General features: G+C 35.0%; 1 protein-coding gene across 1 annotated transcript; it reads left to right on the top strand.

The window, feature by feature from the left end:
* Positions 1-3,790: 3,790 nt before the first annotated feature.
* On the top strand, positions 3,791-7,422 carry LOC133744959 (cytokinin hydroxylase-like). The gene is made up of 5 exons (XM_062172978.1): positions 3,791-4,164; positions 4,272-4,498; positions 4,953-5,194; positions 5,467-5,845; positions 6,821-7,422. Exons 1-5 carry the CDS (start codon positions 3,885-3,887, stop codon positions 7,244-7,246), a joined length of 1,554 nt encoding a protein of 517 aa, XP_062028962.1. The 5' UTR covers positions 3,791-3,884; the 3' UTR covers positions 7,247-7,422.
* The last annotated feature ends 4,297 nt before the right edge of the window (positions 7,423-11,719 follow it).

The following is an 11,719-nucleotide window of genomic DNA, read 5'->3' as shown; positions in this document are numbered from 1 at the left end:
AAGTGCGATAGGCGCATTATTGTACTTGGCTCAATGCCCTAGATAGGACATCTCATTCGATGTGAACTTGTTAGCTAGATATAGCTCTGCGCCAACACGTCGCCATTGGAATGGCATAAAAGACATTTTTCGCTACCTTAGAGGTACGGCAGATATGGGCTTATTCTATCCCTACGCATCAAGGAATGGATCAAACCCCCTTGATCCTCAGAATGATGCTTGCCTTGTTGGATATGCTGATATAGAGTATCTATCAGACCCGCACAAGGCACGTTCCCAAACTGGTTATGTCTTTACCATTGGGAATACTGCAATTTCTTGGAGGTCTACGAAATAGACACTTGTTGCTACCTCTTCGAATCATGCTGAGATACTAGCTCTTCAAGAAGCAGTATGTGAATGTACATGGCTAAGAGCCGTTACAAAGCATGTTTGAAACACATGTGAACATCATTCCACCACTGATGAACCAACCATTATCTACGAGGATAATGTTGCTTACATAGAGCAGATAAAGATGAGTTTCATCAAAGGAGACAACACCAAACATATTGCACCGAAGTTCTTCTTCAATCAGCAACAAGAAGCATCAGAAGATTGAAGTTAAGCAGACTCGATCTGAAGACAATCGTGTAGACCTCTTCACCAAGTCAGTACCAAAGTCTACATTCCAGAAGCATGTCCAAGGTATTGGTCTACATAAACTATCTGAATTACCTGAAATGTAATTTTCAGGGGGAGTCGAAATCAGGGGGAGTATCTTGAAGCATACCCACTTGACCATCGTGTACTCTTTTTGTCCTTTGTCCAGGGTTATTTTGTCCCACTGGGTTTTGTTACCTGGCAAGGTTTTAACGAGGCACATCTTTAGCATGGTCACCCCACTTATACTACATCCTGAAGATGCTTTGATTCGACATATACATGCATTTGCTCATCTTTTCCCTTCGACCACGGGTTTCTCCCACTGGGTTTACCGGGTAAGGTTTTGGTGTAGCAACTCTAATGCATCCCTCTCGTAGACATACTACCTACTTATTGTGCTGATAAGAAGACTTCACCTATCACTAAAGCTGTGATACTGCTACTCCACACTCAAGCGCGTTGTGCTCTTTTACTCCTTCGACCAATGTTGTTTTTTTTCCCACAGGGTTTTTATTACTTGGCAAGGTTTTTGACGAGGCAACTTAGAAGCGCTCAGCCTATGCAACACTATTGACATTGAATATCTAAGGGGGAGTGTTGTAAATATTTGTGGATAATCATGTAAATAGATGTTGAGTAATAGGTGCCTATCCCTATAGATTGGTGATTGATAGGTTGTAATTGTAGGAGTGATTGGATTGTAATTAAGCATTACCCTTTTGTGTACACCATGTAGTCCTATATAAGGTTCCTCATGGTGAGATGAATAATACACACATTCTATTCTCTACGTCTATACTCTCTCTCTCTCAAATTCGTTTACTATAGTTTTACAACAAAATGGATGCTTCTAGTTAGACCTCCAAATTTGTTATTTGGACCTCTCATACTTAGTAAATCTCTAATTTACTTTTTAGAATAATTGAAAAGCTATGTAGACATCCTTATTTTTACCAAAACACCCTTAAACATGAGTACAACAATCTGTTACCCTACATATTCAATGAATTTAGTTTAAGGAAATTTCAAATTACATTGTTTTGAATTTACTTTTGTATTAAATGATGGACTATGTATAGAAATTATTATTTTTACTTAATTGTTTTAGGTAAATTATAAAACTATATGGCAATATTCCTTTCAGGAAAAAAAAATTAACTGAATGAATATATATATATATTTTTTTTGAGAAATTAATTGAATGTATATTTGGGGTAGGTAAGAAGAGTTTTTTTTTTTTTTTTTTTTTTTTCACTTAGTTCTTATTTGTTTTTTCATATGACTTGACAAAGTCTGTTAATAATTGAAAAAAGTTGGAGGTTCAAATATCAAATTTAAATGTCCAAATAGAACCACCCATTCAAAATTGATCCTAAAAAAAATAACTTCTAATTGCAAAACATAAATAATCACTGGATTGTACGATAGATATGAAAAGAAAAAAAGTTTTGATGGAAAAGGTTAATGAAAAAGAAAGTTTTGCTACCCTTCTTAACTAATTGTTGAGATATAGAATATCTAAATTTAATAAAGAGAACCAGACGTGGAGCTAACCGCTAACCCTCTCAGCTAGGCTAGGTTCCAAACCTCTTTACAAAAAAAATCTGAAATGCCTTTGAATAAAATAAACTTAAGCATCTAAAATTGTCAATATGCTAAAGTAACAAAATCAAGTAAAAGAAAAAAAATATAAAAAACCACAATTTCAATCCAAAAAAAGACAATTTCAATTCCTAACTTTTATTCTCTCTTTCTTGTCAAAAAAAAAAAAAACTTTTATTCTCTTTGCCTGTAAAAAAACATCAAGTTCTTGTATTATTTCTCCGAACAAAAACACGGAGATAAGGCTAATATTCTATGAAAAACGTAAGTTTAATTTAATTCTCCAATCCCAAGTCAAACAAGAATGAGAGTCAACAAACCAGGATTTGCTACATTCCTTAAGAGCGTGTTTCTAATTGTAGTATAATTCCTTATGAACCACTGTTAGAAAGATTAAGAATCCTATTTCATCGTATTAATGCTTTTTCCACTTGTGGCATTCCCATAGTTAACAGAAGTATCGGGGTTAAATTGTTACCTAAGAAAAAAAAAAGGATTAAATTCAGTTTACCCCCCTGAGGTTTGGAAGTAATTTCATGTTAGTCCATGTCCTCTCAATTTAATCAGTTTACCCCTCGAGCTTTTCAATTTTCCTCAACCGTGTCCATTCCGTCCAATTTGGACGTTAAGTTTGACAAAAAAAACCCACTTTAAGGGCTAAAATTGTCATTTCAAGGAAAAAAAAACACCATGACAAAAAAAAAAATCTTTTTTTTTTTTAATTCTCTCTCATTGAAGAAGAAGAAGAATACTTTTTTTTTTAGATTGTCATTTCAAGGAAAAAAAAACACCATGACAAAAAAAAAATTCTTCTTCTTTTTTTTTGTCATGGTTTTTTTTTAATTTTTTTATTTCTCTCTCATTGAAGAAGAAGAATGTTTTTTTTTGTCATGGTTTTTTGTTTTAATTCTCTCTCATTGAAGAAGAAGAAGAAGAAGATTTTTTTTTGTCATGGTTTTTTTTTTTAATTCTCTTCTTCTTCAATGAGAGAGAATTTAAAAAAAAAAAAAAAAACCATGACCAAAAAAAAAAAAATCTTCTTCTTCAATGAGAGAGAAATAAAAAATTTAAAAAAACCATGACAAAAAAAAAAAAAAAAAAGAATTTTTTTTTGTCATGGTGTCTTTTTTCTTTGAAATGACAATTTAAAAAAAAAAAATTATTCTTCTTCTTCTTCAATGAGAGAGAATTAAAAAAAAAAACATGACCAAAAAAAAAAATTCTTCTTCAATGAGAGAGAAATAAAAAAAGAATTTTTTTTTGTCATGGTGTTTTTTTTCCTTGAAATGACAATTTTAGCCCTTAAATTGGCTTTTTTTTTTTCAGACTTAACGTCCAAATTGGACGGAATGGACACTGTTGAGGAGAATTGAAAAGCTCGAGGGGTAAACTGATTAAATTGAGAGGACATGGACTAACATGAAATTACCCCCAAACCTTAGGGGGATAAACTGAATTTAATCCAAAAAATAAAAAGGAGCGAGGTTTCTTAGCCATTATAAAAGCGGGCTCTCGCTGCTGAAACTCAACCCACACACTCGATCTCCCTCTGCGAGTAGTGAGAGAAAGATAGAGAGACAAACAATTCCTGCTTGTTGGTTGGTTGGTTTACTGTACATCACTACCATATAATCAGCATGGCCGCGGTGGCGCTAACAATTCTGTTGGTGATATTCCTTGGTTTACTGGTAAGAATTGCTTACAACACTCTCTCATGTTACTGGTTAACACCGAGACGCATCAAGAAGATCATGGAGAAGCAAGGAGTGCGTGGCCCGAAACCCCGGTTTCTGATTGGAAACATCCTCGACATGGCCTCCCTTGTCTCCAAGTCCACTTCTCAAGACATGCATACCATCGATCATGACATTGTTGGCCGCCTGTTGCCCCATTATCTTGCCTGGTCTAAAATATATGGTCCGTATAATTTAATTCAATTTATTTAACATTAAGTAATGCCTAGTACTTTCAATTAATTATTTGATTGGTGTGTTAACTAATTAGTTTTGTTCCATTCTTTATAGGGAAAAGATTCATATATTGGAATGGAATTGAGCCCCGGATGTGTTTGACGGAGACTGAATTGATCAAGGAGCTTCTGTCCAAGTACAGCACCATATCTGGAAAATCATGGCTGCAACAACAAGGCTCTAAGCATTTCATTGGCCGGGGGTTACTAATGGCTAACGGTGACGACTGGTATCACCAGCGTCACATCGTTGCACCAGCATTCATGGGAGATAAACTCAAGGTATATCCGTATAGTTAATATGAAGCGAAGAAAATAGAATCGGAGTTGTAGATGCTAACGAACAACACCACTTTCTTCGCTCTCTCTCTCCACCTCTCTGTAGAACGAAGTAACAAAGCACTGAGCAGTACGGCAGGTGTCGAGGCAAGAGACGGGAGGCAGGGGCAAAATCGTCATTTCCCAGAACAGGCTCGGCTCGAGCCGGCACTGTTCATAAGCCGATGAACAGTGCGTTGAGGATTAGTATATAGTAAATTAGTGATGAGGGGGGCCGGAAACTAGTTAAGATTAAGATAGGTCAGAGATTCAATGTTTTTATATGTAAAAAAAAAAAAAAAAACACATAAATATGGTCAAACCGCCACCTTAATTCACTAATTTGATTATTGCTAGGTGTTTAATATGAAAAGAATGTTAGAAATTGATGGTTGGCTTATTTTGATTTGATGTTTAGAGCTATGCGGGATACATGGTGGAATGCACTAAGGAGATGCTCCATTCACTACAAACTGAGATGGATTCGGGGCAAGACGAGTTCGAGATAGGCGAGTACATGACAAGACTCACCGCCGACATAATTTCCCGGACGGAGTTCGACAGCAGCTATGAGAAGGGAAAACAGATTTTCCGGCTACTCACCCTTTTGCAGAAACAATGCGCCCAAGCAAGCAAGCACCTTTGCGTTCCCGGAAGCCGGTAAGTAAACTAATAATATCCATTTATTTCTTTCTTTCTTTTTTCTGAGAAATATGCATTTATTTCTGGATTTGCTTTGATTAAAAAACCAAAAAGATTTTTGACGTGGTAGCATTTTCTTGATTCCAATTTTTTTACTAGATTCTGTTTTTACAATAACTAATTTTGTGTTTTTGATATTTATTGCAAATCATGGAATCTTTGTCAATCACTTTCAAGCAAGTTAGTTACTATAACTGCTTTACGAAAATTTTAATTATTTCTAATTACAGGTTTTTCCCAAGTAAATATAATAGGGAAATAAAATCTCTAAAGATGGAGGTGGAGAGGCTATTGATGGAAATTATACAGAGCCGGAAAGATTGCGTGGAGATTGGTCGGAACAACTCTTATGGGAATGATTTGCTAGGGATGTTGCTAAATGAGATGCAGAAAAAGAGAGGGAATGGATTTAGCTTTAATTTGCAGCTAATCATGGATGAATGCAAGACATTCTTCTTTGCAGGACATGAAACCACTGCCCTCTTGCTCACTTGGACAGTCATGTTATTAGCCAGCAACCCATCTTGGCAAGAAAAGGTTCGAGCTGAAGTGAAGCAAGTGTGCAATGGTGAAACTCCCTCTGTTGATCATCTATCCAAACTCACCATGGTAAGCAGGAGTTTTTGTGCATATGTTTTTTTATTCCCTGATTTTTTTGGTAGGTACTTGTTAATCACACTTTTAAAGGTCCTCTACACTTTTTTTTTTTTTTTTTTTTAAGAATCTATGGTAGAATCACTCGAATGACCCGAGAATGACTTTCTAGGAGTTGAATAACTTCGCTCTTAATGTATTGCTTCTTTTTGTTTTTTTGGGTGGTTTGGTATAGTGGGTATCGGTCAAAAATTAAGGTAGTGATGGAAGAGACTTGTGCCACTAAGCAATGCTTCCAAAATTTGGTAGGAGCCTAAAACTACACACCGAGTCCTTTTTTCCTACTTTTTAAATTGAGAAATGCACAGCTCGAGACTTTAGGCCACTAATTAAAGAAGTAGCTTGTTTGGAAGCAACATACTTAGACTTTATACCTGTTTGTGATTAGCAGTATAAGTAGGGAAAGTAAATTACTATACCCCAGTACCTCTTCACATGGGTATTGGCAAAACGTTTAACGTACTATTAAAAGGAGCTTCAAAAGTAATGTAAGAGTGACTAAAAACTTTTTAACTCATGCGCTCCTAGTTAGTTGCTCTTGATTATGGTCATGGGTCAATCATTGTTTGTTCAAAGGCTAGTAGATGAAGCTAACTAGGAGGTTATAGCCTTTGCTTTAAGCTTTCCTAATTCTAAAGAGAACTAAATCAAAAATAGAGTGGACCTTGGGCTATATTCTGTTTTAAATATTGTGGTTTAGTAAAAGCCTAATTAATAAAAAATAAAAAAAACCATGCAGTACACTAAATGAATTTTTAAAGGGGCTTAATGGAGATCAAATAGGTCAAAAGCTGGTCAAAAGGGCGTTGGCATTGGCAGTGCCTTGCATGTCTTGTAATCATAAAAGCTTTAATAAGCTTTGTCCTGCCTGTAATTACATCCTTTTATATTATAGTGACTTATGATTCATTGGTCATATTTTCTTTGCAGTTAAATATGGTAATAAATGAATCACTGAGGCTGTATCCACCAGCAACTGTTCTGCCTCGAATGGCTTTCGAAGACATCAAACTTGGTGACCTTCACATTCCGAAGGGGCTATCAGTATGGATTCCAGTCCTTGCCATTCACCACAGTAAAGAATTATGGGGTAAAGATGCAAATGAGTTTAACCCTGAGAGGTTTGCTTCCAAGTCATTCACACCAGGAAGGTTCATTCCTTTTGCTGCCGGTCCTCGAAATTGCATTGGTCAATCTTTTGCCATTATGGAAGCTAAGATCATATTAGCGATGTTAATCTCACGGTTTAGCTTCACGATTTCGCCAAGTTATCGCCATGCTCCCGTTATTGTGCTCACCATAAAGCCTAAGTATGGGGTTCAAGTATGCTTGAAACCTATTGATCCTGGAAATTAATTGTATACACACATTAAATTTTTGAGTTAGTGATGTGAGAGAGAGCATGAGAGTTTGTTTAAGGAAGTATGGAAGAAAGTGGTAAAGCGTTACTGTTGTAATTTTTGTTTTATTGGAGTTATACATAGCGAAGACATGGGGGTTGAAATTACACATGCTTGTGCCAAAGAAATCGATCTCAATAAGAATGAAAAGCACAGTGGTTTTATACATGCTAGCTCTTGTGTTATGCTTAGTTACTAGCCTGTTTGAGTAACCTTCTAGCGCATATGATCTTTCTCCTTTTTTTACTTAATTGTTACTTCCAGTTTAATCAGCATCAACTTTCAATTATTCAAACCAACAAGGAGGATGATAAACCAGCGTCTGCCCCGCCGCAAACCAAAACTTCCTTATATATGTTCTACTAACTTCATTATTATCTGATCGGAATTCAAGCAGTTTGACAAATAATCAATCTAAGAACACTTTTAAATCAGATGAATTCTCGGTAAAATATATATTTCAAAGTGATATTTTTCATTCTCATTCTAAAGAAAAAAGAAAAAGAAAGTGATCATTTTCAATAATATTAATAGGACGGATATCTAGCCACAAAAATTTAATAATTTATGAAAGTTTTTGAAGGTCAAACTTGCATTGAAACAATGGGGAATACCCATAGAAAGATATGCATAATTATAGAAAGCAAAAACACACACGAAGTGATGAGTTAAAAAGGGTTTCTTCTTTACCCTTGATGGCCCTTAAAACTTTATAAGAATGATACATTGATTCTTTCATTGTAGCAGATTGATTTAACAAATTGCTTATCTTTCAAGATTAATTAAAAAAAAAACAAGCCAACTGGGTAGGGTCAGGGTCGGCTTAATTCAAAAGGAAGTTCATCATATAAATATGGAGTGCTTTGACAGCCATCCCATCACCTGCTAACACCAATTCTGATTCTTCTGCGCATCCCACTACTCAATTTTTTCTTTTTCTTTTTCTGATTGTTTTGTTTTCAACTCTCAATTTATTAATTTCTTCTTCTCTGTCATTGTCTACAATACACTACATTCGAAAAATTCCAATGCCTCGCTTTTTAATACGGCTTCATTACGAAACAGTGAAGCACATCACACCCCAAAGGCCCAAACTCAAAAGTTTTGAGTTTTTGAACCAATTGCAGGTCTCGTATTGATCCAACATTAAATTCATGTAGTCGACCCATAAAATCTACATTTTGTTTTTTCCAAAATGTTCTCAAAGTTTTTGAACCAATTGCAGGTCTCGTATTGATCAAACTCAAAGATTTTTCAGCTCTATCCTCCACCTTCTTTACCAAGTTAAACTGTTCTGTGTGTGTGGCTATGCAAGTTATAAGTATAAAGAAAGAAAAGTTCGATATGAGAAAAACTAAGAATGCAAATGAAAAGGATAGTGGTGATAGGTGAGTAGGTTAAAGCCAAATTCACCAATTAAGTATTGATGTAGTGGTATTTTTCTTTTATGAAAGTTAGAAGAAAGAAAAAAATCAAGTGAGATTCGAAATCATTTTCTTTCATTACATACTTGGTTTTTGTTAACCAGTTAGCTAGCTCCCTATTGCATTTTACAACAATTTACCATATAATCTTTATATATGTGTATCAGACAAAGGGAACTTTATCTTAGTTGTTACTCCTTAGATTCTTAGAAAAAAATCAACTGCGTACAATTAGAGAGGTAGGGGATTGGCTATCTTGATAGGTACAGCAGTTAGGTCGACTTGAAGCTTTCCACATATCTGGGGTAGGTTTAATTCTTTAAACTCTAAAATTATAGTAAATGTTTTTCAATTATATTTGATACTAACAGAATTTAGAGTTGAAAATGCATTAAAAATTGTAAAATCTATGCTTCTTGATCCGACAAGTAAATCTAGGATCGGATATGCATATTATGTATATAACTACATATAATCAGGGTTATAGTTTAGAAATAACCTTGGAAAATTATAAAGGATAAATGGATTTATATTAAGGACATTTGAAGCAGAAGTTGACTGAAAATATTGAAATAAAACCAGAACATGATATGTGAACAATTAGTTAGAGGAAGTGACCTAGTCCGTGGGTTATAGCTAGACTAACTAGAACCTTCCTCAAACCTTGTACAACAAGAAATGCAAGAAGATATACATTTTCAATTCAATGCTTAAACATTTACCAATATTAGTTAATTTCCTGCATTCCTCACATGTGAATAGGATCCACCCCTCATTCACTCGCTTACAAGGGATTTCAAAGCATGGCCTCTGTGTCACAGTCTCTATGTTTAGTACTTGATTATTGTTAGCTTGAAAACTCAAATTATTGGACTTGTGATAAAATAAAATAGATAACTACAGTTTTTAGAGTTCACCTAATAAGTTAATAGTTTATAGATCTTTCTTATGGCGAAATGTGTTATAATGTTTTAAGGTTATGGTGAAAAAATTATTTGACTCCAATGATAATTTGATTTGGTTCAGTACTTGTGTTTGTATGTCTACACTTATAGTTGAAGTGTTATCTCTATATATGTGGGACTAGATCCGCCAACATTTCTTATTATTCACCCCTTGGGATCTTTCTCAAGCCAATTCAGTTGAGTTGAGCGAGCAGACACTACGTTGCTTTATATCAAAGGGCGTCCCTCTCCTTCGCTTGTATCACACTATCGATCACTATGACAGTACATGCTGTATCATATATAGAAAATAGCTCAGACACTGTAGCCGCAGGAATTAGTGTAATATATAACAGTTTCTGTGAGCACGCAGAAACATAAAAGAGATTATCCGATGATAATGATTACATAATAGATATAAACCTTTTTATATATAATTCCGGGTCTTTCTTTTTCCCATTGCACGAGTGGGTTCTGGTGGCTCAAAAGTGGTGGCGGCATGGTCTTGGAGAGTTGGAGGTTTTCTCTTCTCTCCCTCTTACTCTCATGATCGAAGTAGTGATATCTCCAAAATGGGCCCCTTCCATTTGAGCTATAAGGGTTGATCATTTAGTTAACAAAGGTAATTCTTTTGCTTATAATACTCAATAGCATAAGATATGTCTAATTATTATGCGCCACCATTAATATCATCATCTCCACCACCGTCTTCCCCTACCACTCTCTTGGCCTCACATAACCCAGAACTGCTCGATTACATTAATATATCATTAGCTGGTTTTTCATAATGATTAATAAGGTAGTGCTTCTCAATATACAAATCAACAAGAACGGACAAGAATGTGTGTTCTTGTTCCTGATCAAAAGAGACAATAATGTGTCTTGAAAGAAAATGTGATCGATCGACTTTGGTTTCATATAATTGGATTTGTCCTTTTGTAACATATAATACAGATTCAAGTGGCTGACCATGATATTCATGATTATATAGATATAGAGGTACGTACTACTTCTACTTTCAGTGATGAAGCCTCGTGCGATAATTGTAATTTTGTCTAGTAGAACTAAGTAAATTACAATTATGTACATTAATAAGTAGTGCATGAGTTTGTCGACTTCAGGACGTTTCACTTATAAAAAGTATAATTTGTATAATGCTAGACCAAATAATATTTGAGATCCGTCACGTGGAGCATACTACAAAATTCATGTATTATCAATGGTGAGATTATGGAAGACAATTCCAATAAAGAAGGTCATGACATGGTTTAACAATTTTACCCATTTCCTAATTTAATATAATCATTAAAAAAAATTGGATCGCAATTTTTGAATTTCATCATTTCTAGAATTGCTTAAAAATGATGATTTTGGTGTTGGATTTTTTTTTTTTTTTTTTTGAGAAAATAAGAACATGCAATTTTGTAAAAAAAATCGTGTGTTTAGGTCCAGAGTTTTTGGTGGAAAATCAATAATTTTAGAATTTTTTTTTTTGTTGAGAAAAATACAGAGGTGGTTTCCACAATGTTGAAAAAACACAACGTTTTCTGTTATGCTTAGCCTCGCTCGCATAGGCACTGTTAGCATACATCTAGTAGTCCCAAATGAAAAATGTTCCGAAAAGATTATAGTCTGGCAAATCTAACAAGAGGTTTGTTAAAAAACGAGTTCCATTCTCCAATATTGTTTGACGCTATAGGACTTTTAAATGACTCATTGGAACTAAATTAGTCATGTAAACCACGTGGTGTGGTGTGTTGGTTGAACGGCCTAGTCTGGAACCCCCAGGTCTAGCGTTCGAATCCCAGCTCCACCCCGTGGCCAGCAGATTTGAGGGACCTAGCCACCTAGGTTGATTAAACACCAAAGGTTCGTGCGTCTGCAGTGCAGTGATTAGTCCGGCTACGCTGGGATACATTGCATGAGAGTGTGTGTGTGATTACTACTGTCGTCCAAACCTCAAAAAAAAAAAAAAAAAAAAATTAGTCATGTAATAAGAATTAGAAATATACTCAACAAACAAAAAAAGGAAAATGACTATCACCGAGAAATATATTGTTG

This window comes from Rosa rugosa, chromosome 1, assembly GCF_958449725.1.
Source record: "Rosa rugosa chromosome 1, drRosRugo1.1, whole genome shotgun sequence".
NCBI classification, from domain to species: domain Eukaryota; kingdom Viridiplantae; phylum Streptophyta; class Magnoliopsida; order Rosales; family Rosaceae; genus Rosa; species Rosa rugosa.
Note: the sequence above shows the minus strand (reverse complement) of the source record. Positions and strands in the feature narration are given on the sequence as shown.

Coding starts and splice junctions, on each gene's coding strand:
- LOC133744959 (XM_062172978.1), top strand. CDS start 3,885: ATGGCCGCGGTGGCGCTAACAATTCTGTTGGTGATATTCCTTGGTTTA. Junction 4,165..4,271: donor TGCCTGGTCTAAAATATATG/GTCCGTATAATT, acceptor CATTCTTTATAG/GGAAAAGATTCATATATTGG. Junction 5,846..6,820: donor ATCTATCCAAACTCACCATG/GTAAGCAGGAGT, acceptor TTTTCTTTGCAG/TTAAATATGGTAATAAATGA.